At 31.8% G+C, this 26,192-nt stretch overlaps 3 protein-coding genes across 5 annotated transcripts in view; 2 read left to right on the forward strand and 1 right to left on the reverse strand.

Moving 5' to 3' along the window:
- Positions 1-9,219, reverse strand: part of LOC101494498 (DNA topoisomerase 3-alpha) — a 14,799-nt gene extending 5,580 nt beyond the window's left edge. The window contains exons 1-15 of one of the 2 annotated variants that reach the window (XM_073369278.1): positions 8,802-9,219; positions 8,537-8,715; positions 8,226-8,298; positions 7,941-8,063; positions 7,712-7,833; positions 7,563-7,635; positions 7,357-7,473; positions 6,750-6,833; positions 5,804-5,983; positions 5,584-5,712; positions 4,290-4,364; positions 3,419-3,508; positions 3,186-3,290; positions 2,411-2,445; positions 599-653 (exon numbers count right to left, since the gene is read on the reverse strand). In XM_073369278.1, the coding sequence (XP_073225379.1) occupies positions 599-653; positions 2,411-2,445; positions 3,186-3,290; positions 3,419-3,508; positions 4,290-4,364; positions 5,584-5,712; positions 5,804-5,983; positions 6,750-6,833; positions 7,357-7,473; positions 7,563-7,635; positions 7,712-7,833; positions 7,941-8,063; positions 8,226-8,298; positions 8,537-8,715; positions 8,802-9,092 (1,731 nt within the window). In that variant the 5' untranslated portion in view covers positions 9,093-9,219. Of the gene's footprint in view, positions 1-523; positions 654-2,410; positions 2,446-3,185; positions 3,291-3,418; positions 3,509-4,289; positions 4,365-5,583; positions 5,713-5,803; positions 5,984-6,749; positions 6,834-7,356; positions 7,474-7,562; positions 7,636-7,711; positions 7,834-7,940; positions 8,064-8,225; positions 8,299-8,536; positions 8,716-8,801 lie in introns of both variants that reach the window. The other variant, XM_073369277.1, reaches the window with a different exon arrangement.
- A 7,249-nt stretch (positions 9,220-16,468) lies between these two features.
- On the forward strand, positions 16,469-19,883 carry LOC101494814 (F-box protein At5g39450). Its single transcript, XM_004502907.4, has 2 exons — positions 16,469-18,422; positions 19,432-19,883. Exons 1-2 carry the CDS (start codon positions 16,609-16,611, stop codon positions 19,445-19,447), a joined length of 1,830 nt encoding a protein of 609 aa, XP_004502964.1. The 5' UTR covers positions 16,469-16,608; the 3' UTR covers positions 19,448-19,883.
- Positions 19,884-22,847: 2,964 nt separating this feature from the next.
- LOC101495143 (farnesylcysteine lyase) lies at positions 22,848-26,101 on the forward strand. Of its 2 annotated transcripts, XM_004502909.4 has the most exons (6): positions 22,848-23,423; positions 23,537-23,710; positions 24,347-24,706; positions 24,845-25,020; positions 25,542-25,767; positions 25,843-26,101. In XM_004502909.4, the coding sequence occupies exons 1-6, from the start codon at positions 22,872-22,874 to the stop codon at positions 25,855-25,857; spliced, it is 1,503 nt and encodes a 500-aa protein (XP_004502966.2). In that variant the 5' UTR covers positions 22,848-22,871; the 3' UTR covers positions 25,858-26,101. The 2 variants fall into 2 exon arrangements, with proteins under 2 accessions (XP_004502966.2, XP_004502965.2); XM_004502908.4 differs by having other exon boundaries at positions 25,542-26,046.
- Positions 26,102-26,192: the final 91 nt, after the last annotated feature.

A 26,192-nucleotide genomic window follows, 5' to 3' on the forward strand; every position in this document is an offset into this window, starting at 1 on the left:
CTTTCCCTAACAAAAAGAGGTTAAATGAACAAACTTATAACAGTTGAAAAAGGAACAGTAGATACATAATTAATAAAGGTTTGCTAAAATACTTAAACTGTACAGAAGTTCTACATTGGTGACTTCTGGCAATAAGATTTGTATTTTTCTTTTAAATAGGAATAAGATTTATATACCATAATTTCAAGAAAAAAGAGAACATATGAATAGAATATGCAGAAGTATGTAGAAGATTGAGATACATGCATGAGAAGAAAAATATCTTGAAATGGAAATTAAATAACAAGATATAAGAGAAATTCTTATTACCTTTACATGTCATTAATATGAGCAAGAAACCTACCTCAATAAACTACAATTGCTGCAAAATACTATAAACATAAAGGTTGGCCGTCTCAATGCAAAAATAGATGATATTTGTAAATAATAGTTTCACAAGATGCAATAACAAGAATAAATGCACCACCAAACCTTGATCACTTATAACTAATAATTACCAATAATGAATGAAATAGCAGCATACATCTAGGAAACAAGCTTTCATCTGCTGCAAGCTAGTATCCAAAACTTCAGTTTTGCTTTTAGTCCCTTCACTTACTGATTTCATGTCGCGTTCCATAACTGCTCTAAGATATGGTTTCCATAGTTTATACCTAAAACATCAAAGATAGAGTAAGGAAAATGTACAAAATATGTGTTAGGTTCACAGCCTCTTTTAATGCAAATGGCATCTCTTAACCAATTCACTAGGTAGATAGAACGCTGATATGGAATGGTGCATACTCACTTGTAGCCAAAGGCGGAAGGAAGAAAACGTGACAATCACATGTTGGAATTAAAGACATATTAAAACATATAGGTAACTAAGCATTATACAACAAAGTCCATTTCATAATATGGATCAACCTTCAAAGTCCTAAATTCTTCTGAATAGTCTAACCTACAACTTTTCTTGCTCTTCCTCTGTATCTAACTATTGACTACCTCTCATTTTATTTACCATCTCCACTGGGATATTTGCAAGCCTTTTCCACACATGTGCAAACCATTCAAAACAAGATCCTACCATCTTTTCCACAAAAGGTATCGCCCCAACTTATTTTCTAATGCATATATAACAATATTATCCTAATTTGTGTGTCCACTGATTTCACTTTTGTAATGTTTTTTTAGTACCATAATTATATTGAGTGCAATAATAGTGCTCCCTTAGTTTAGGGAATAGTTCAATGAGGGTTTCCTTTAAGGAAGTTGACCATGTTATATTATGTACGTACAGTATGTCAACTTGGATGGCATGGATGTCTAATCATAGGAAGTTATATGGTTGTAATTTTATGAAATATGTCAAAAATACCGGTGACATATATGTTGTGTGTGAAGCAAAAACTACAGTCTTTAGATGGTACCAGAGCACATTCTGGTTTCCTCGCTTTCTTGTCCTTCTCCTGGTTTTCTATAATGTCATCCTCAATGACCAGTCCTGTATCGCCATTGAGTGGACCGCCAATATATGTCCAGTTTTGCATTCTTCACGCTCCATATGTCCAGTCCTAAACGTGAGGGAGGTTTTGAGATCCCACGTCAATTAGTGGGGTTGTCCTTATAAGACTTCTGTAATCCACAACCCCGCAGCAAATTTTTGGGGTTGAGTTAGGCCTAGCCCTAGTTCTAAGAAAGATTTTACTATGGCCCCTATTTAATCTCTCCAAAGGCTGTAAAGGAGGGAGAACAACTATGGGTCTCCATATGTATACAGGCTAAAATTGTATATACTTATAATCAAGGAGGGAGGAAGCTATATAATTTCATAGAACATGAATGAAGGGGGGCCATTGTCTACACTTTGTATTGAAGCCTGTATGTTCATTTAAAAATATGATTGTCTTGTTCAGTTATCAAGTGTAATTATTTCAGGTTAACCATAACATTTATATAAAAAAGGCCATTCATCACGATTATAACATCCAAAATGGATCCTTTTCTAAATATTTCTACCCTGTCTTCGGTCCTTTTCAATATTCAAAGTTATCTCATTTCATATACACAATTGAAAATATAGGAGTGAGTGATTACAAGAAGGAATTATTGGAAAAAATTCTTTTCATTTAGAACTAATTAACAATCCAAATGACACTCAAGTCTTTTGCTAGGCAACAATTAACCACTCTCTAAACATCATTATCCGATGGATTCATTATGGGGACGAGACAAATTGTGAACATCACTATAGTTGATGGTTAATTGTTCCTAACCTAGAAACATAACTACCAAGAATTTCTCATTTTTAATATTTTCAAAATGATATTGCAACAAACTGACAAATTTTCTCATGAAAAGTTTATAGCATCTAGAAATCCATTTAAATGAGATGATGAATGTTCTATATTAAGCAAAGGGAATAACTTACCCCATGTCATCATATCCCATAACAAGTGCCTCACCCTACAATAAATATCAAACCCATGATTACCAAAAAATACAGGCTATGAAAAAAATCACACTTCGTTATTTTGTTTGGACAACTAACTTCTTATGGCATCACACAACCACATCTTTGAGAAGTAAATACATTATAACTACACTTCTTCAAGCATTAACATTAGCATAAGGATAAACTTCACACAAAAGTAAAACTTTTTTAGTTTAAGCATATCTACAAATTAAAAACCATGCTCATGTCACTCTGTTTTGCATATCTATAGAAAATAAAATGGCAAGGATTGATAACAGGATGATCAATGACCTAGTGCCATGTTATGGGGAAAAAAACTTTTATGCAGATCTCTATGATAGACATACTCTTTGCTCATATAACTTTATATATTAGATTAGTTTATAAATATCATAATTATTTCTCCCATAGAGGTCATGGTCATCTTCGTGTTCAAAGAAATGGAGCTGTCAACTAAACTATATGGTTGATAGCTTAATGTACACATTGAGTGAGTATCACAAATTTGTAGAATAATGCTCCGACAGTGAATCAAGATCACTTTATTAAAGAGAATTATTCACATAATGGTTAGTAAATACTTAATATTACTCACTTTATCCTCTTCGAACCCTACATTGTAACTTCTGATAAATGCAGTAAAATAAGTCAGGAAATGACATGGAGATCAATCACAAGAACGAAAGAAAATATCTTCATCTTTTTTTTCAAAATCACAGTATGAGCTTACCAGATTAGTTGGTGTGAAACGCATACTAGCATCCTTAGTTGCATAAAATCGATCAAGCAGTTTCTTGATGTGATCATGCATTGTAGCATCAGTACCAATACCCTCCTTTTGAGAAGAAATATAAAACAATACAATTGTCAATATTTAATGACACATACTTTGACTTACAGGCAGGAAATGATCAAATTGTTAATCATATGATTCAATCTGTCAGATTCAAATATCATTCTTGCCTTGTCCATACAACTCAGCAAATCTGCTTCACTCAGAGGAGGAGGCGGTCTGGTTACTCCTGAATCGAGGGTCAATGTTGTTGGAATGAACTGTAATACCAGTAGAGCTGTCATGAATATTTATTCTTCGGGCTCAGGTGCAATTTGCATACAGTGTACTCAAAACCCACTGATTGTAAGTAATATATAGCAAAAGTATTTAAAAACTTATGTTGGCCCAGTGATGCGTATGTTGCCAACCAGACCCCAGCTAACTTTATTTCTGAGAATATGTAACTAAAAATTGTAACTTGTCTGTGTAGTAGATTAATGGAAATCATTATGAACAGATTTTGCCAAATTATATTGACATTATCCTTTATCTAGTAGCCGTCATTTATATAATATTTATCTGAGACAAGTATTAAAGGTGGTTTGATTTTAAGAACCAAAAGATTGTGTTAAAATAAATGCAAAAAAGGAATAATAAATTAAAAAACTTAATAAAATAACATAAACTTTCTTAAAATTTATTGGCACATTAACATGGATACTTCGGGTAACTACTTGCAACATATATGTTTGGATTACTTTGTCTTCATTTCAGTCATGAAGAACTTTTTTGTCAAGTATCTAAATCTTCAGCCTCCAATAAGGCACTAAATACAACAGTGAAGCTCACAAGAATATCAGTATGACAATTTTTTAAAACAGGAAAATTGGGATTTGTTTTCTGCGAAATTCCATCAGGATTCTGACATTTAGGACAGCAAACAGCTTATAAGAGAAATGGAATTAACTAGATATAATATGAAGAAAAAAATACAACAGAATAATCAACAAAAAATAAAGGAATGTTGCATATGATCTGATGTCATAATTAAAGCCAAACCTGTTGACCAATTGTATATGTTGGAATGATTGATCCCCCCCAAGATTCATATTGATAGACATCCAAGTAGTTTTTCTGATCAAATCAAAACCAACCAATAACATATAATCAGAACATTTGGAACTTTCCACAACCATTTATTAGAAGACATTTGGTTAAAAAATGCAGCAAGAAAATTCATACATTAATTTACATTTGACATTTCTATGTGAATTTTAGATATTCCTAGAAGATATTCAATGACATGGTCATAATTATATATAATAGATTCAACAATAATATTGAATAATAAAAGCTGCAGAAATAAGTGGTCCTTGTTACTGTTGAAAAAGAAACTTTGAACGATTGGAATAGTAGTGTTGCAGAAAATGAAGAGCCAAACTCGGTTCTAAAGAGGCGAGTTGGGAAGGTTCAAATATTGATTAGCTGGTTGTAGCATTAGGAATAAGGAGATATTTTCAATTTTGTTTTGACAATCTGCATAGTCACTATAGCTGATTGGACTACAATTCACTCTCTTTCAATTTTAGGAGAAAGAGAATTATCTTTCGGTTTATTTTGACATATTGCATTTTGGTTACAAAATTTTGAGACTGAGAAAAAATGAGAATGGATAGACATTTTTTGATAAGCAAACATGAATTTTAACCATAAGTTTGTCATAAATTGTTAAAAAAAAACCAGAAAAAGGTTATTTCAGAGAGAAAAATAATGATTTGAATGTTTATTGTATTACAAACAAAGAACCTGAAGAGAGAAATCTCCTTCAAGGGTTTTCCCTATCATACAAACTTTGTAATTTTCTTAATGTCTCCTTTCAACTATTTCACTCTATTTATCTAGTCGAGCCTCCTCAACTAACAGCTACCCAAACTAATTATGACTCCCCTTTATCCTCGTTTATCCAAATATAAATGTAGGCGTATATAAGTTGAGATTTTTAGGAAGAAAAAATACTTCACGCCAACAAGGAAATCCACTCACGAGCAACAGGACGCTGTCCACTCTCCTATAGGAGGGGCAGGAGAAAATTGGGAACCAATGCAAAACATCCCTCAAGGATTATCTTTTAACAGATTAAATCATAGTTTATCTTATGTCACCCTAATCTAATAAGCTCCAATTTTTTTGTCTACAATGGCACAATTAAGTGAAAACCTGTTTGGTTTAGAAATAGATCAAATGTTTTTCTTACATCATGTCTAAAGAATGCATATCAATTCAGTAAATCAACCAAGTTAAATCACAAATTCTAGGAAAGAAATATATGCATAGCACGACTGAGAAATCTCACCTCTAGAATCACCCTCCCACATGCAGAAAATAGCTCACCAGCAATATCAATTTCCACTGTGGTTTCAGCTCCTACAGCCGGCTTTGAGACACATGCCAGGAAGTGGCGAACAACCAACTCATACAGTTTCTGTAGTCATTTGAGAAATAGTATGACTATGAATGTTAAAGTAAAATGCAGGGTTTTAAAGGAAAAAAAGTGGTAAGCAATCATGTCTGACACGATGGTCTTGGCTCCATCCTGATTCTCCAGCAGAAAATTTAGTGGGGTGGATGGGTGGATGAGCCTTGTCATCATGTCCGCCACCTCTAGGGTTTCTCCAAAGTCCTGCCTCGGGGTCCAACAATCGCTGTGCATATACTCCCCATTGAGGATGCCCTTGTTGTTCTTGCACAATTGCCTACAATTAAACGAGATAAAAATACAGTGAGGAACAAAGGCCAGACACTTGCGAATAAATAAATTATTAAGGGTGAAAGGATGAAACAACAATATTGTTAATACAGACTACAGTACAAGCTGAATAATCCAAGTTAAAATTTTAAAATGTCATAATTTAGTATAGTGGCTTCAAAAGAAAGATCTTCCTAACTCACATAAAACCATAGATTCAATGATTATATATTACAAATTATAAATAAATAAAATATATATGGATCAGTGAATGCCCTCATGTCCTAAAAATATCATGTCTAATGATAAATAATTTAAATCCAACCCATTCTTAGTGGGTCTACAAGTAGTCAATGTCATAAACCCATATTGTATTTAAATGAATTTCCAGCAACATTCAAAGTGATAAACACTCCATATTTCATTTTTTACACCTACATCATGACATCAAGAACACTTCTTCAAAGCCATTGTTAAATTTTTTGTATATAGTTAATAGGGTAGTTATGTAATTACTATATATATTATTATGAGGCATAATTGAGACATACGGATTCACTCAAATGCTTTCTTGTTTTCACTCTCTCAACAACCATAATTTGTTCATCCCCTTTTCTTTTATTGGTAGTATATAACACAAATAAAAGTGCAACAACTGTAATGTTCGACAAATCCAGCTGGGATGGATAACTGTAATAACTTTTCAAGCTTGGAACGGAAGAGAAAACTGTAATAACTTTTCATGCTTGGAACGGAAGAAAAAAGTTACCCACATGCAAATCAGTCCTTGAAGAAAAGTTGTCAGTTTCTGTACGAGGATAACTGATGAAACCACTTTGGTACAGTTCTTCTGCCACCTATAAATAATTAAATATAGAATAAGCAAGCAATATGATGCATATAAAAACAACGAAACTATAAAACTATGAAAACAAAAAGTTGGAACTTGGAATAAAAACTTCATGACACTATTTATCAGCACATTAACTGTCTAGATAAATGTGCTCATTAACCACAACGTAGCAATCAGAGAACAAATTTCCAAATGACTAAATACATTAGCAGATTTTGTCAGGAAAAAAAATAATACCCTAGCAGAAAACCAGTTAGAAAAACTGGTGAACAGACTGTACCTCTTACATGGTATACAGACACAGTTATTGATCAGGAGTTTGATTTCAAACTTTGCTGGGTTCTATGTTTTCTCTGATTTTTAGTTGGCATCATCCACAAATGCATTATTTTCTCTTATACACTCTAAAGTTAGTCAACAATTAACAAAATAAATCATCTGGAATGTAGTTGTAGACTTGAAAAGTACATTACTCATCAGTACAAAACATAGACAATGACATAACAGAGTTCTCAACATATACTCACCTTCATTGTGTGCTCAGAGCTCATACGGAAGTATCGAGAAGCCCGCTTCTCAAGCTCAATAGTACTCAGAGGATGGGGAGGATACTTCAGCTTTTCCTGTTGTCTAACATTTGTCACCTGAATGGTAATATTGTAATAATTATGTATAATTAATAAAAAACCTGAGTTCAGCATATGTCAAGCCACAGACTTTATGGAAGACTTACAGTTGCAGTTGGTTCCTCGGTGCACATCTCATATATTATCACAGCACATGTATAATCAAACAAATGCCCCCGCCTGCCAAGTGGATTTGGAATATAAGCAGTTAGTAAAACTCAACAATTATAAATGGACCAAAAAATTTGCATCTTACCCCCAGCTGAAATTAGCAACGCCTTCATCTGATCTATGAGAACAATTGATTGACCAAAACTCTTCTGGTTCATGTGCTTGTATCTCCCAATATCTCTCCACAACAAATCCAAGCGTAGGGAACTGTAGTCAAAATGAAAGTAAAAATTAAAATGAAAACTCAAAATAAACAAATACCGGCTTCAGCACAAAAACCACACAATATTATCATATTTTTAACATAAGCCCACCTGGCAAGGGCCATAACTCAAGATAATATTTCTGTCATCTGTAATAGTATCTATGATAAAAGCATCTTTCATTAACATGGTCTGGAATCTGGTGAAAGAAGCGCCTATACGAAGATCTATTTCCTGCAGCAAAAATAAATATTCATCAATCACCCTCACGATGTGACACTATACATCGGTAATTGGTAAAAAAAGAAGATAGTAGAAACCAAAAACATCAAACTTTTGTTTCAGTTGGAAAACAAAGTCTCAGCTCCAACTGAATCAGCTAAAAAGGAAACTCGCCTGCCTAGCATCCACGGCATCAGCAAACCATTTATTAGGCTCAACAAGATTCTGCACAGCCTGATGGATTTCCCTGAATCAAAAGCAGCAACAACAAAAATCAACTACAACTAGGTGTTGACAATTGCAGATAGCATAAAATAGCATCCTGTCCAACTTCTCTTTTAAACTATAGTGTTGCAATGTCGATATAGCCGATATTTAAGAAAACTTTGTACTAAATAGTGTATTACATAAATAATTTATTCAAATTCAGCTACACTGTTAGACAACACTGATATAAGTACAAGCATCACAAAAAATGGTCGAACCTGTCGATCAATGCAGAAAAACGAGCTCTCTTGATGGTGAGATGAGGATTTGCAGCAGTACACACATCAACAACTTCAAACGCAATATTCTCACCTTCCCTATCGCAATCGAGCCACAAAACAAGCCACTGACACCGCCTAGCTTCTTCCTCTAGTGTCCTCTTTATATCTTTCTTGTCCTAGGGTTGACAACACAAACCAAAATTCAACAATAACGACAAGAATGAAGAGAGAGAGAGAGAGAGAGAGAGAGAGAGGAACTGACCTCGGGAACAGACTTACGAACAGGAGCGTGGTAGAGATCGGCGGGGTCACAAGAGTGCCATTTACGGTAACGGTCTTCGAATTCGAGTTCCATGAGATGGCCGATGACAGAGGTGAAGAGCATGTGACAGGGTTGGCCGCGAATGGTGTAGTTGAACTCGAAGATCCTGTTGTAGCGAGAGCGACCGTCTCTTACTCTTAGGCCTTGGTTCCTTGAAAGTATGTTGGCCACTGATTTGGCGACTGAGGGCTTCTCCGCCACGTTCAGAACGGTGACGCCGCGCCCGGCCATTGGTTACTGAAACTTGCCCTCGATTCTGTTGGGTATGGATTTTCCCGCCCAAATATCTGTCTATCAATATCAGCGTTTGAAAGGGACCGGTGGCGGTGGGAGCAGAGGCCGTAGCTTTTTTTAAATTCAAAATGAAAGTTATATATATTCTTTTTCCTTCGTTAATTCAGCATTTCCTTCAAAAAAATTGTAGTTGGTCTCTTAATTTTAAATTTATGAAATATTACCTTCCTTTCCATATCTAAAACTCAATTGTTTACATATGAAATAAAAAAGTTAATTTATTTTATTAGTTTATCTTTAAAAATAAATAATTAATTAATTTATATTTTTATTATAGTATTTATCACATGTTATAAAAAATTATACATATACATAATTTACCCACGACTTTCAATTTACGACTTTCAATTTATTTATAATATTTTTTAACCTTTACATAATTTTTTACGTACATTTACATAAATTCAATTATATATATCTAAGTAAATTCAATTTACGTACGCTTTATTTTTACGTGATTAATATCAGATATATGTGAATTGAATTCACATACGTTTATGTGAATTTAGTTCACTTAAGCGTTCGCGAATTGAGTTTATGTATGTGTATGTCATCTGTATTGACGTATTTTATATGAATTCTTACCTCCATTGAATACTAGAATCGGCCTAAAGGTAAAGCCACTAGAGTAAACGTTTAAGTTTAAGTTTCCTTAAAAAAATTTACTTAATAAAAAAGTCTCATTTTTTTATTTACATTTTAATATTTTCTAAGCTAAAACCGATAAAATATGATAAAAATTTAATATTATCTCAATAAATATTAAGATCAATAGACATTAATATCAATTATAAAATAAATATTGTATAATATTAATTATATTAATTTAATAAATAATCTAATATATAAATGTTAACTCGAAAATATGAATCATACTATTCAAAATTATCAAAACAACTAATAATTTCTCTTGCGATTGCTCGTTGATACAATTTTTAAAGATTTATTGATAGAAAAAAGTGTTTGTGAAACTTACTGTAACATTCCGCTTTTTTGAGACATTAACTACCGAAAATCTAAACGTAAAATTTAAATTCATTTTTATTTATTTATGATTATCTTAAGTACTTATTTACTTTAAAATCATTTAATAACTATTTTAATTATATTTCAAAAATAATAAATCAGAGTATTTGCAATTACTAAAAGTAAATTTAATACATTAAACAAAAGAAAATCCTATAGTCAAAACTCTTGACGTTTAACTACCCAAACATAAATCCTAGTTGGTCACAAACTTTGGACTTGTGGAAAACTCACCAAACAAGTCTAACACCAATACAGAAGTATCTCGGAGCCTCCAACTGCATGCTATTGTACTTTCTTGCATTTCTCCTATTAGGTTGATCGTGATATTATTCGCTCAAATAACACTATATGTGACGTCCTGTCAAATGTAATGGTCATCACCAAATAACAACACATAGGGCAAATATGCATGCATATATAGTCGTTATAGCAAAATATAAATAAATCATTTACTTCATTTAACAGTTCAAATCACAACTCACCAAAGATATACTAACAATGAAAATATAACAGTACAGCGTTTACGTAATTAATAACATTAATTCACCCAAACAATTAAGGGGTACAGTAATAAAAACAAGTACAATATCACATATTAATTCACTCGAAACTAGCAGAAGGTACATTCATGACCATAATATCCACATCATTCATTATTAACATTCTCATTCATTATTGACATTGCCTCGCCCAAACGAACAAAACGAACAAATACAATGGTATACAAATTTATCAGTATAATATATACATCGTTAATAACATTATTTCAACCAACCAATTATCAGGATACAATGTATCATTTATCTTTATAAAAGATTAATCACATTTAATTCAATGCATACTCAAACATACCTTATGACTTAATCTATATGCCAATGTAATGATTCCGGAATATCGTCTCCCCCGCAAGGGCATTTCGTGGGTCCTTCCAAGCAACACCACTAACTCGAGCTTTGTGGGTCCTTCCAAGCAACACCACTAGCTCAACATCCCCGCAAGGATCTGTGGGCTCCAACCAATTATGGACGCACCACCACACGACTATGAATGAATGTATGAATGTAGACACTTTTGTTAGTAACAGTATAGACCACTCAATCAGAACGTCCAAAATCATTCAACCTTGTTCTAAACCAACCTAGTTTAGACCCAAAGTAATCACCTTGAATAACCACAACATGTCAAACACAACCATTATAACAACGTATAATATAACATTCATTTTCCACAATCTGAGCATATCAAGCACAACCATTATTAATATTCATTTTAAAGATAACACACAAACAAAATCAATACATAACATCACAATATATTTATATCACATATAATTCAAGTAGGAAAGCGGATGGAGTGATGCCCTTACCGTTACTAAAGTTGTATTTAGAATTATGCTTCACAAACTATTGTCTCACTCATTTCACACTGCTGTGCGAGCACGATTTCTCCCTCTCTGAACGTCATTTCGCCGATCCAACCGTTGAAAACGTGGATCTGAATGTTGCGAATCTTCTGTCCAAAAATCAGTCTGATCCAACGGTTAACGAATGCGCAATCGATGTGTTTCTGATACTGATTTAACAAATTCGGGAATGAAGTTACTCCTCTCTTTTCTCTTTTGGTGGTTGTCTTTTCTATCAAAATGTTCTCTCTCTTTTTCTCTCATAAACCCTTTTTTTGTATATCGCATAGTGTTTTTTGAATGGATGACGTCTGTTTTATTTTTGTTTCCTTTTTATCAAAAAAGATGAACTTTAAGTCACAAGTGGCAAACGTTAAGCTAGAAGCTGAGAACGTTAAATCAGGAGTGGGGAACATTAAACCAGGGGAACATTGACAAAAGTAGAGGAGTGGATAACCTTAAGTTGGGTAACATGGTATTAAATGGAGAAAGTCAAGCTAAGACATAAATTTGTTTTTAACGGTTCCTTTTATTATAATTATTATTATTAAAAATTAAAATAACACATTATAATAGGAACCGACATAAAATATAAAAATAAGATAAAATGTCTGGATGTTACATTTACTATGTAGATTTTCTTAAAAATGAATATTCAACGCACTTGTTTTACTAGTTTTACCTACGTGAACTCAATTCACGTAAATGTAGTAGGTGAACATAAATGTAGTAAGTGAATTCAGTTTATATTTTACGTCATCTCAATTACGTAAATGATACGTACGTAAATTAAGTTCACGTAGATACACATAAATTAAATTTACGTAAATATTACTAACATTACAAATATGCATAGGCATTTTATATATTTTGTTTTTTTTTTTAATTTGAGAGGTGTGGATAATAAAAATAGGAAATGTAAGTTGTAATATTGTTAGATTTTTTAAACAAAATAACATCAATAATTTATGATGTATTTTTTTGTGCGTTCGACCAAATATTGCATCATAAGGCATAAGGCAAGTTTGACATGAAAATAGCTACAAAATTAAATTTTTTTTCAAACATGAAAATCTATTGCGATTTCATAAAAGTCATTGTATAACGAAACCAATGTCTCGTCTTTCAAATCTAGATTTATTCTCGGTATATACTCATCCAAATTATTGAAAGATTTATTTATTAACTTGAATAATCTTTTACTTAATCAAAACAATCGTAAAACATCATAATGGTGGTACTAAATTTGAAAATAATTAGTGAATTTTTTTTATTTCACAAATTTGTATAACTAAATTGAGTAACCTTAACCATTTTAAGGATTAGAAGAATATGTGGAAGCGAGGCTCATCGCCTCCTTTTCCTTTAGTATATTTACTCTCTTTTTTTCGTCCACCAAATAATTGTGGTTTACTAAAATATCTCTTCTAAATCGTTTTTTAGCTGTTTTTATCTAATTATGCGGACCTCACATGCATTAAATTTTTTCTTATGTTTCACAATCGTAAATATTTTATTATTTTATGTTATTAGAATGAAATAAGTTTGTTTATAAATTTGATTTTTTTGTTGCAATAATTTTTAATTTATGTTATTTTCGATTAATGTATTATACCAATTTGAATTAACAAAATAATGTTTATTAACTCCATATTTTTTTTTATATAAATTGTGCAATTGTTTTACATAGTAAACCACTAGACTTCCTCTTGAAAATTGTAGGAGTCAGACATTTATTTTCCGAATTTTATAAACATGCAAATAACACCCTTAAATTGAAATAGTACATCACTCAATATAGTCATTCTATTGATTTGTTCTGTCAATGAGGTTGACATAGATGTTAACTGTTTATGTGACGAACTCAACTATTAGTCAACTCATTGTCACGTAAGATATTAACTAGTTTGTCTGATTTTGGAAATATAATGGACTAATTTGTCCGATTATAAAAACAAAATTGAAATTCAATTTTAAAAAATAAATAAATCATGTCATAATTACAACAATAATATCGCCATATATATAATTCATTATTGTTCTTTTTCCATTATTTCATTTATTTTCTTCCAATAACCTTCATTTATGAAGCAAACGAACATTTGAGACATTATTTTCTCAAAATAAACTAAATATCAAAAAATGCATTAATAAAACTCATTTAAATCTAAATAAATATCAATCAATAAATAATAAGTATCAATTATATCATCAAAAAAAGTTAAGTACATCATCTAAATAATTTCAATGGAGAGATTAATAAGTGTCAATCACATCATCCAAAATATAGCTAAACATTAACAAGACAAAAAACATCATTTAAAACGTTTCATTCTTCAACTATTCACTCGTACGTTTAGTACCATGGATTTGGAGGATGCATCCTTAGATTATGAATAAAATACATTAAATCAAAATCATTTGTTATTAAGTTATACTTAGGAAATGACACTATAATGGCTAGCAGTCCATGAGCTAGTTGTGTCATGAGTTGTAGTGCTCTAATGGATGGAGACGGTGGTGCATTCACGAATGATGGTGTAGGTCTCCCGATGAACGGTGGTGCACTCGTGGATGGTGGTGTAAAACCCCTAATGGGTGGTGATCTTATACCAAACTCATCAAAGTATATAACTAGTTGTTTAAATCCATATGTTTTAACTTGCAAAAACAAATCAATCCATAAAATTGCTAGCTTTCCAGCAGTTTGATCTTTACAGTTATATTAAAAATTGCAACATAGTTATTGAGTTATCATTAATTTTTTATAGTTTATGATGCATCTCATCGGACATATACTTTTTAGGACAACACTTGATCTTTATGAGTGAATCTACATTGTGAAAGTGATATTTTAGTTTAACTTTGTCTCTTGTGTGCCTTAGTTTAGGGGAGAAAACTAAAGAAATTTGAGAAATCAATGAGCAATATATGTGAGATAACAATAGAAGAAGAAAAAAACTGGGAGAGAAAAATGGAGAAAAAGAGAAAACGAAAATTGATAAATTAACTTTCACGAGAGACATGAAAATAATTATCTTCCAAATTTATTTTTAATTGCAATAACTCTAACAACTATTTTTTATTTTATTTTTACAATGACATGTGAGAATCACTCGATTCAAGCTTTCACCCATAAAAGAAGAAGAATAAATAATTTTTAATTTTCTACAATTTGAATACCATAAAAGAGAAAGAATAATAAATTATATGAATGAATATTATTAGAAAAAAGAATATATAAAAGAATGGAAGAAGAATAATAAAAGATTATACAGACGAGGTGACTATTGTGTGACTACTTTTAAAATGAGACGAATTAATCTCTCTTATATAACAATGAATTGACTAATAGTTGAGTTATATAACAATGAATTGACTAATAGTTGAGTTCGACAGGTAAACAAATAATGTCTACGTCAAAACGGAACAAATTAACAAATGAAATATATTTTTCGTCTTCTTCTAATTTTATAATGTTATTTGACTATTTCAAAAATTAAAGGAATAACTGACCTACAATTTCAAGAAATTATTCAATGATTAACTTTTTTTTTTCTTTCATATATTTACTCATTTTTTATATGAATAGTTTATCGATTAATGTGACACTAATAAAATCATAAAACTCAACGGTGTTTCAGTGTAAGGCTTTATGTTCATAAAAGCGATGTTCATTGCTATGTGTTTTGGAAAAGTTGATGTTCATAAAAGTGTGCTCATCTAAAACTATATTTAATCGAACAATTGGACTCAAATATAAGTTAACTTTATTTTACGATCAATCATTTGATAGAATTAAAGTTTAAATATTAGTTAGAGCAATAATTGATAAAACTTTACATATTACCGATACAAATTTGGAATTATTATGATTTATTATTTTAAAAATAAAAAAGGAGAAATTTAACAAAATATGTAATATCAGTAAAAAAAATAAATTAGTAAAAAGAAAGTAATATATAATATGAATTTTATATTTTTCATGAATATCTTTTTAAAGAGATGTATTTTAGTGGATAAACTAAAAATGGATTTCCCCCTTAAATAATAGAAGAGGAAGAAAATTGGGAAATTTTAACTTAACTTATCTCATTCTTATTATAGGTTTTAACATTCACCAACATATATAGAGAAAGAAATTTAAGCATATTAAGTAAATGATGAAATGTTGAATCTCATGTGTCAAGATTAAACAGTATTTTATGTGTCAAAAAAATATTCAATTGAAAATATTCTTATAATATATTAAAAGTGTATTAAAAATTAAAAATATAAAACATTAAAAATTATACATTTAATATTTTAGGTAGAAACTAAAAATTTTAAATAAAAAATTATTTTTTGACATTTTTGACATTATTGTATTTTTTTAATACAAATACAATATATATATATTTTAAACAACCAAACCTCGTTGTTGGGGAAGGGTGCAGAATTGGACTTTATTGGGTTTCGACATTTACGAGCTCATCTCAACATTGGTTTAGGAAATGGCAACAGAGTGAGAAAAACCGATGAAAAAAGACAAGACAACGATGCAACCAACGCTACTTCCTCGTTCACTGTTGTTACCTTCACACTCCTACTTGGAAATTACAAAACCTCTTCCTTCTTTTTCCTAGGTCTTCTCTTTCTACTTTACTTTTTCTTACTATTCCCACCCCCTTTTCAACAACGATATTTTATTCCTTCCCATCATCATTTTTTCAACAACTCAAACAGATCAATACACAACTAGTACACGTACACACACCCAATTCATTTCTGTCACAGAGTATTTGTCTAATCGTCTTTCATGTTCAGAAAAACCCAATAATTCAACTCAGCAAACTCCTTTCACACACAGTTTGAACTACAATTTCCACTTTTCAGGGTTTGTTTCTTGTTTCTTCAGCTGAATTTTATCTTTTTATTCTTTAAAAAATTATTGGTATGCACTGAATTTGCCAATTCTATACACAAATTTTGAAAAATCGTGTTTTTCTTTAATTCTTTTTACCTGAGCTGTGTGATTCAAACATGCTTTTGTATCTGCCTGATGATGTCTTTGCAATCATTTCTCGTTCATTTTCACCAAGAGATATATGCAATCTAAGTGTTTGTTGTAAGAGCTTGAACACACTTGTGGCTTCTGAAAAAATCTGGCTCACTCAATGTGAAGTTTTGGGCATAGTTCCTCATAAGGATCTTGTTGAGTGGAGAAAGGGCGTGTGTTCTTACAAAGCACTTTGTCGTTTTCTGTTCAAAGTTCAACCTTTGATTGGAATATGGGTTCATCAGAATCCTGAGCTGGGAAACGTGGTGTATGTGATGCCTGGTTTTGTTTCTGTTGTTGGTTGTAGGATAATTCCTCAGGAGCTTGGTCCATTAGGTATGCAAGATGGTCCAATTCTATGGTCTTCTGTTTTTGAAGTTATTGGTGATTTTGATGGTTCACCTATGTTTTTCCTTCATGGAAAGGAGAAGGGAATTGATTATATTTATCCTGGTTCAGCTAAGGCTATTGATAAATCTTGCAATATATTGTTGCTCGAGGTTGAGCCAGGGCAACATAAGAATGTCAGTTCTTTGTTGCAGAGTAAAAGTTTCGTGCATACGTCGGGTTTGGAGTTGTCTAGGAAGGTTTGTAGGTCGAACAGCGATATTAGTAGGTCACAAAGGTTGATGGGAGATAATGAGGGAACTGTTGTTACCTTTGGTAAGTTAGCTTTTTCTGATAGAAGAAAGTTGCTTGAGGTTACAACCAGCCAAGTTCGACAAAAGGTTCCGGATACGATGATAGAACCATTGTTTCCTAGGTTGAGGGATGACGAGGAGAATTTTCAGAAAGATTTGGTGATCTTGAGGGAAAGAAGATCACTCCTTAGTCAAATGTACAAGCTTGGTAGTAGTGAGATTGAATATAAGGCAAACTATCAGGAGGTGGTTCCAACACAATTAGAAATGGATGATGATCCTTCTAGGGCCGTGCCTGACGAGGATGGTGGCAGTGGCACACAATGCATCAAGAGAAAAGGAATTCGCGGTTATTTCTGGAATAGCCTTAAACATATTCTAGGAAGATCAAATTCGATTAATGACAGTCATCCAGCATCCAAGAAGCTTACTACAAGTAGTGAGATTAGGCATGTTCGACTTCAAGAATTTCTTAGATCGAGTAACACAATAAGGCTAACCTTAAACGCCTCAAATGTGAAACTATCGTCTTATAGAGCATGGCCAAATATGCATGATAGTAGGTTTGCACTTTACAAGTTGCCTTTGCGAGTTCCGGGTGCTGATCAAGAATATGCTGGTTTATGGGGAGGTGCTTTCGGCTGGCCTCCGGGAAAGCCTTCTGAAGACAAGCCTGGAAAGGCTTTGTTCTTTCTTCTCCTCTCTTATGAGGAGTTTGAGGGACAGCAACTTCTCATTGCAACCAAAATATTGGAAGGCACACACTATGTCTTGCATCCTAATGGTTCAGCAATGTTTATTGCGAATATGAACGATCCATCGTCCGAACCTTTTCCTTGGGACACCGATGCAGACTCATTGCCAGTGAATATCAAACATGTTTTCTCGGGAGAGGGTATTGCAAGCGGTTATGGGTTCAGATACCCTGGATCAAAGCCGGGTTCGCTCTTTGTCTTTCATAACGGTGTAATTGCATTCATTTGGAAGGAGACAAGGGCTGTTTTGACATTGCAAAGACTTAACTTGCAAGATCTTTTGAAGAAGGGTGAAAGGATACCTTCTCTGCCTCCCATTGCTAATTTTTCATATCTTACAAAGTCCTACTCGAATGTGTTTGCCGGCTTTCCTACCTCTTCCAATAGTTTGTCTTCCCCAAGGTTTGCTTTGCCTTAACTCTTAACATTTCTGCTTGTTTCACTTCAAAATTTACCCTCAATCTTTGCACATCTTCATGGCTTTATGGTTTGCTATATGCGTATAACTATTGCATATCTGAAGTTAGTTTTTGTTAAAGATTGTTTATTGATTGAAATTTGGGATTTTTCTATTCTGTCTATAGCATTAATAGGAAATCACTGTACTTTCCTCTCTCTCTACTGAATGTTAGTATAAAAGGAAAAGCATATGATCTTAGGACATGCAGAAAAGTTCATTAATTAGTATGATCTGAGTTTTCTCTCTCTAATATTCTGCATACAGTAAAGAAATGGAAACTCTCCGATATCTATTAGAATTCAGAAACAAATGGTTTTGTGTAGAACTTGTAAACTTTCTCAGACTCTTTGTCTTAGTTCACTGTAGGCATATACAGATATCCTGCTTGTAAGAATTAGTGACATTTTGACAGCATGATATTATTGTTGAGAGTTGTGGTTATATTGTCAGTTCATTAAGTTTGTTGTTGTGTTTTTGGGATGTCGCTGCTATTTTTGTTGTTGTCTTATTCACGTTGAACTTTTTATAGAATAACCTTCACAAACTAGAGGAAATTTAATTTACAGTTAGTAGAATAGGTATCTGTTGATTACTGAAATTACTGGAGATGGAAAGTGTATGTGTATGTTGCAAGACTTTCTGGAATCATATTGCTAAAGCTCCATCAATTTGATCTATATGACTAAGAGAGAATGATGTCCAGAAAGTCCAGAAATTTGACAGCAGGGAGCAACACCAATTTACCATTCTTTCAGTGTTATTAAAAACATGCAACATCAGTAGTACATATGACTATATGCTTCTTTGGTTATTAAGTTTCCCTTGTTTGCATTAATATTTTGTTATACGCCTATATAAGATAAAAGGGTTTGAGATGTTCACAGTCAAAATCTGTTGAAGACAACATTGATCTTAGTTGATTCTGACCCACGATTGCGCGTTTCGTTACAGGAAAGGACGACACTAGTATATTAATGGGTTGCAGACGCGATGGTTTTTGTCCGCACATGTTTACAATGGTCTGATAGAGGCTTTAATTGCATTGCTTCTAGCTGTCCTAGAAAACACATCCTGCTGTTGTGTCTTCTAGTTGCTGCTTATTGAGACCAGAGATAGAAGAAATATCTGTCACCTAATGTCATGAATTATCATATCACACTCTCTGTTGTAGTATATATGGGATGAAGTATACATCAAAGATCCCCAATAAAGTTCTTCTCTACATTATGTATAAATTGACATGGTTATTGCCATTGTTTGCCAGACAGGTTACATTTCCTGAAAGTAATAAGCATGTGCATGGTTACACATACTATGACCATGTAAACAAAATGGGTCCGTCATGTAAAAATCATCACACAGAAAAGGATTAAGTTATTTATAAGGCCATTTAGATTGATTTATTTGAGTGTATTTATGTTTTTTAAGAGATTGTTTGGGTGAGTTTATGTCCATAAATTATTTTTAACTTATATCCATATACTCTCTATAATAGGATAACTTATCAATCAATTTATAGTTTATATAAAAATAATTTTACTTTTATTTTGTTTTGTTATAAAAATAATTTATGGATTATCACACGATAAACACCCCTCCATCTTCATGAATTTTTCCACTATATGACATACTCCTTATTTTCTTTCCTATTTTACAGTCTAATAAATAAAAAAATTAAATAAAATATATCAAATTTTAATTAATCATGTTTATGTTAATGTATTTTATTTGATTTTATCAATATAATATAATTTTTTATTTATTTAGTTGGCTGCATAGCAAGAGAAAATTGTTAATAAAATAAGATAGAGTTACTCATTTATTTGCAATAGACCGTAGAATGTGAGAGAATTATAAAATATTATATTATGTTATTTTATCTGACAAATCTATTCAAGTGTTAAGTTGATATTTATGTTTTTTAATCTAATGTATTTTATTTATTTATTAATTTAATATTTTTTATTTGATAAAAATAAAAATTAAGCCAATACAAATATTTTCGTATATAAGTTTTAATGTACAAAATAATCAAAAAAAAAATTAATTCAAAAGAAGACATAATAGAAAAATACCCTCCATCTTCCCTAGCAGATCGGGGTTGATTATTTTTGTTCTACTCCCATTGCTCATCGGTTTCTATGCACCATGATCAATATTTCTTAGTTTATGCACTCTAGACCACATCACAAAAAGGAAAAAGAACACATACATAAATTTGTGCGGTCACGTATATGTTTAAAACTTCAACAATTTTAGAGAGTCAACGTGATTTTGCAAAATTAGTTGCTAATTTAATGATCATACACTATGTTTCACTTAAATTTCATTTCAGGGCACTATTTAACATGCTTGGATGGTAGTTTGTAACTCATAATTAGGTGTAACCCATGTGTTTTTAAACTTCTACTCAAATTATGATTGGAGATTCAAAATTAGCCTTGAATCTAGTTTGAAAACTATGCATATGACAATATAAATACATTATTTAAAATTTATAGAACTCTTCTTCCGAACGAAGACTCGATATAATTTTATATTTTCAATAAACTGAATAAAAAGAATAAGTTTTTTTAGTGATATTTACCTTTTTATTTACGAACGAAAATAAAAAATAATAAGAAACGAAATAAGAGAATGTTTAAATATGTTGTTTGGTTTTTTTTTTGGGGGTTAATTTATGTTGTTTGGTCTTTATTGAGTGGTTGAGTAATCAAATTCTTTACCAAGTATGTTGTTTGTGGATGAAATAAAATTCAGATATCCAAACGGAAGTTTGAGTCTGAGTCCTTTGAGAGGTGTAACTGTAAACTATAATCCAAACCTACGCTATAGTGAAAATTTTGATTTTTCTCGAAGCTACTTTTTGTATGATAGTCATTTTTAGAACTGGTAAATAAAAGTATTTTTTTAGGAACACATTTGTCCATTTAATCAACCAGACAGATCGAAAAATCTCAACCTTATTATTATTACTATTAAATCAATCTCTTAAGAGACAATCCAATAAGTGCGACTTAATTAATTAAACATTAATAAGTTTGTGGTTAGAATCCTGGCTCACTATGTGCAAAATGATGAGTTAAAAAAAAAAGAGTTTATTAAATGATAAACTTTTTTTTTTCTTTTTAATTCTCTTATTTAAAAAAAAAAATAATAATTTAAAATTTAATCGAGAGATAAATAAAATTTGAATGACAATTAAGTTGAGATTTGAATTTAAAAATTTGAATAATAATTATTTAAGTTAGAATTTGAATTCAGTTATTTAAAACGATTTGTTTTTTTCCTTAACTACTTAAATAATTGATTTTTTAAATTATAACATAAAGCATATGAAAAATGTTTAAAATTTTGTGTTTTTAAGTTATAGTTCAACTAATAAATGTCGATATTGTTATACCAGACGTCTTGTCCTGAATTCGAATTTAATAACTCACAGTTATATAAATTAATTATAGTAAAATTTATCATATTTTATAAGACAAAAAAATGCTTAAAAATAAAAATATTCGGTAGATAATTGTGCATGAACACTCAATAACTAACTTAAAAATTTAGTTGATAAATTAGCCAATAACTTATAACTTACAGTTGATGAACTAATTGATAATTTATTGTTAATTAGTTAATTGAAGTATTTGATAAAATTAACAGTTCAATTAACTTAAAAATATAAAATAACATAAAAATAAATTATTAACTAATAATAATTTTTATATCGATTAATATTTAAAATATTTTAAAAATAATAATTTAACTTTTTATTTTAAATTATAATAAATAAATTATTTATTTTAAAATAATATTTATTTACCTAATTTGTTTATTTTAAATTGTAATAAATAAATAATTTTAAATTATTTATAGATGTAGCTATTTTATTTATTTGAAATTATAATAAATAAAAGATTATCCTAACAAATGTCCTTTAAGAAAAAAAAACCAAAAATTATATATATAAGTATAAAAGATATCATTTTTTAAGATGCCAATACAATACATTAAATATACAACTTTCAAAAATATATTTAGTCTTTAACATTTTTTATAAATAAATTATAGAGAATAGAAAATAATTTTAATTAAAATAAATAAAACTAAAATTGACAGAAAAAATTATTAACTATAAACTCAAAATTACTTAAAATATTTATATAATTTTTTTTACGAACTATAAACTTATAAAATAGGTGTTGTGATATGAAAATGTTATTTGAACATCATCAATATGATTTTTTTTTTTTATTTTAAAAAATAATTTATAAGTAATTTTTTTACAGCACAATTTTTAATTGGTTAACAAAATAATTTAATTCATGTGCAATTTTGTAGAGTGAGTTAACCATTTAAAAATTAAAATGTTAACGAAATAAGATTTCTAAAAATAAATGGCAACATGTGACAGTGGAATTGAAGTAACATCCAAAATGCACATACTCCTACTCCCTTTCTTGTTGACCTTTCTACACCTCTCCCAAGCTCAACCCCCTTCATCCACCGTCTGCATCATCGGAGCCGGAATCGGCGGCTCTTCCGTCGCCCATTTCATCCGCAAATACTCACCGGACCTAACTCCCACCACCAAAATCCGAGTGTTCGAGCGCAACACCATCGTCGGCGGTCGCATAGCCACCGTGAACATAGCAGGAGAGACATTCGAAGCTGGAGCTTCCATTCTTCATCCGAAGAATCTCCACGCCGTCAATTACACAAAGCTTCTCAATCTCAAACCGAAACAGCCTAGTTCGGGATCCTTATCGCTCGGTATTTGGGATGGCGATAAGTTCGTTTTCAAAACCGTTGAAATCAGTTGCAATATTTCCTTCATTGATAAGCTTCTCAAACTCCCTTTTATTGAGAATCTCGTTTCACTCGTCAATTCGGGACTCATGTTTTTTCGCTATGGATTCTCGCTTTTCAAGATGCAGAACTTTGTTCAGGTTCCTATTTCTATTCTATTTAGCTGCTTTTCCTTTTAAGTTGATTATTATTTATTTGTATAGAAAATCAAATTGTGCGTGTTGTTGTTTTTTCTAATGAAGTTGTAATATAGAGTGCTGTGGATAAGTTCTCAAAGTACTACGAGGAAACTGGTTCAAGACCGATTTTCGAGACTGTGGATGAGATGTTGAAATGGGCTGGTCTGTTTAATCTTACTACCAGGACTTTAAGAGATGAGTTGGTCGATGTTGGATTGTCTCCATTGTTGATCAATGAGCTTGTCACGGTCAGAATTCTTATCATCCTTTACAAATGTACAATATAGATTAATAAACATGTGTAAGTTTATTTCAACTAAGAGCTTGTTTGGATAGACTTCTTGACAAACACTCTTGCAAAAAGAATATTGAAAGATCAATAAACTATCAATTTCGCATGACTCTTTCCAATTTTGTCCATAAAATATATGAATATAATAAGTAGTCTCTAATGTATATGAAAATCCATCATGTTAGTCCCTAATATCTTAATAGCAGAGACTAAATTGACGAATTTTATATACTTTAGAGACTAAATTAGAGAGAGGGATAGTTTAAGGACTCAATTGATGGTTCGTTCATTGAAAGAATCTTGCAGTAACCACATATCTTTTAAGTTGAAATTAGCCTCTATCTCAAAAATTTAGAATCTCTCACATTTAACTTCTCTATAACCATCTATAAGTTTATAACGACTTTTCCTTAAATGAACCATACACTTATTTTAATTGAGAAGGTCTGATCAGTTAGGAGCTAATCCAAATTGGGTATGGGAAAGTATTGTTACTTTAGAACAAAATATCCAACACCTGTAGAAAAGTGCATCATCTTAGATTTAAAAAAGCTTACTAGAATATGGAATTTTGTTCTGTTTAATTATGCAGGTCATCACACGTATTAATTATGGTCAGAGTGTCGAAATGAGTGGATTGGGAGGTGCAGTTTCGCTGGCTGGATCAGGTGGAGGATTGTGGTCCATTGATGAGGGCAACTGGCAAATGGCTGCTGGACTGATTAATCGGTCAGATGTTGCATTACATCTGCATGAAGAAATAAAATCTGTTGCTGACCTTGGAGATTATTATGAACTCAACTCAACAAAAGGAAACAGTTACATCTGTGAAGTTGCTGTGGTTGCCACACCACTGGATGAGATAAATATTCAATTTATTCCCCCAATTTCAATTCCTGAGAGAAAATTACAGCACACACATGCAACTTTTGTCAGGGGCCTTCTAAACCCTGTGAGTACTGACACCTGATAGTCATAGCCTACTATTATGCAGTACAGATTATGTCCTTTCCAGTCTGATATACACTGTTCTTTCATTTTAGTTGTTGGTGCTACTTCTAATGGATATCCTATGTTGCGTCCTACCTAGGTATATTTCGGTCTCAAGGCTGCGGCAAAAATTCCAGATCTTGTGGCCACATTAGAGGACCCTAAACTTCCATTTACAAGCATTTCAGTTCTCAAGAAGCACAATGAAGAAGAGTCCACTTATAAAATATTCTCTCGTCAACCAGTGGCAGACACATTACTTGATAGCATTTTCAGGTAATAGTAGCAGCTGTTAACTAATTTTTCATGTGCCTTGAAGCTTAAATTACACTGTTGATATGTGTAGCAAAATCTATTTTAAAAACCTGCTTACTTTATGGGATCACACATCAAATTTACCTAATAAGTACTATACAATATAGATTCTGGTTAATTACGTAGCCCTGAGTTGCAAATGGGATGCACCAGGATGGAACCTGATGCTGGTATTTAGTATTTATTTGTTTGGTATTAAACCTCCGGTTCTTAGGGGAAAGAACCCTAGTAATCTGGAGTTTGGCCTAGAGATAAGTAAAGTCCGGCTAAAAATTGTTTCAGCCAAGGTTCTAACTTGGGTTTTCCCGAATGATTCGTCTTTCACCGAAGTTTATTAACCACTTGAGTGCATTCAACTGGTTTAGTATTTACTTGTTTAGCTTTGTATTTTGTTATCTCTTCTTTCTCCCTCTCATAAAAATGAGGGAAAAACTTTTACCAGTTTTCTAATTGTAACCTTTTATTGATTGCTCCTCTGACAGTGGGAGGAAGGAGACAATTAGGATAAACTGGGCTGCCTACCCTCATTATCACGCCCCAGAAATATTTGCACCATTTATATTGGATGGGCGACATCTTTACTATGTTAATGCATTCGAAAATGCGGCTAGCACCATGGAAACAAGTGCTGTGTCAGCTGAGAATATTGCCCGACTCATACTCTCAAGATATTTTGGCAAAGTCAATGTGCATTCGTCCAATTTGAAGGTTAGTTCTCAAGGAGAAGATGTTCATTTAGACTTGTGATACAGTGGTTGTAAATCAAGCAATTATTTTCAATAGGTGGTTAATCCCTAGCCAGCTGGTGAAGATACAACAATGTGCAAAATACGGGCCAACACTGCAAATACAGAACAATAACTAATTATTCTCCCCAGTCCCTCCCTTTGTGTTTTATGTTGTTATGTTATTAATAATGTACAGAGGATGGTGTGTGTGATTGTTGAGATTCAAACTTTGCCTATGTTTGAATAGGCGCTTTCCTCATTGGGCTCGTCTCTCAAAGCCACGTTATGTTAGAAGCTAGTATTTATTGCTTTGCTATAGTTGTGTTTACTAAGCTTTCAACGTGGAAACTAACATAAGCTTCGAGTGGTTGCACTTTCTGACGCGTCGGGCAATATTCTCAGCTG

This window comes from Cicer arietinum, chromosome 5 (assembly GCF_000331145.2).
Source record: "Cicer arietinum cultivar CDC Frontier isolate Library 1 chromosome 5, Cicar.CDCFrontier_v2.0, whole genome shotgun sequence".
NCBI classification, from domain to species: Eukaryota; Viridiplantae; Streptophyta; class Magnoliopsida; order Fabales; family Fabaceae; genus Cicer; species Cicer arietinum.

Coding starts and splice junctions, on each gene's coding strand:
- LOC101495143 (XM_004502908.4), top strand. CDS start 22,872: ATGGCAACATGTGACAGTGGAATTGAAGTAACATCCAAAATGCACATA. Junction 24,707..24,844: donor TCAGGGGCCTTCTAAACCCT/GTGAGTACTGAC, acceptor CGTCCTACCTAG/GTATATTTCGGTCTCAAGGC. Junction 25,021..25,541: donor TTACTTGATAGCATTTTCAG/GTAATAGTAGCA, acceptor CTCCTCTGACAG/TGGGAGGAAGGAGACAATTA.
- LOC101494814 (XM_004502907.4), top strand. CDS start 16,609: ATGCTTTTGTATCTGCCTGATGATGTCTTTGCAATCATTTCTCGTTCA.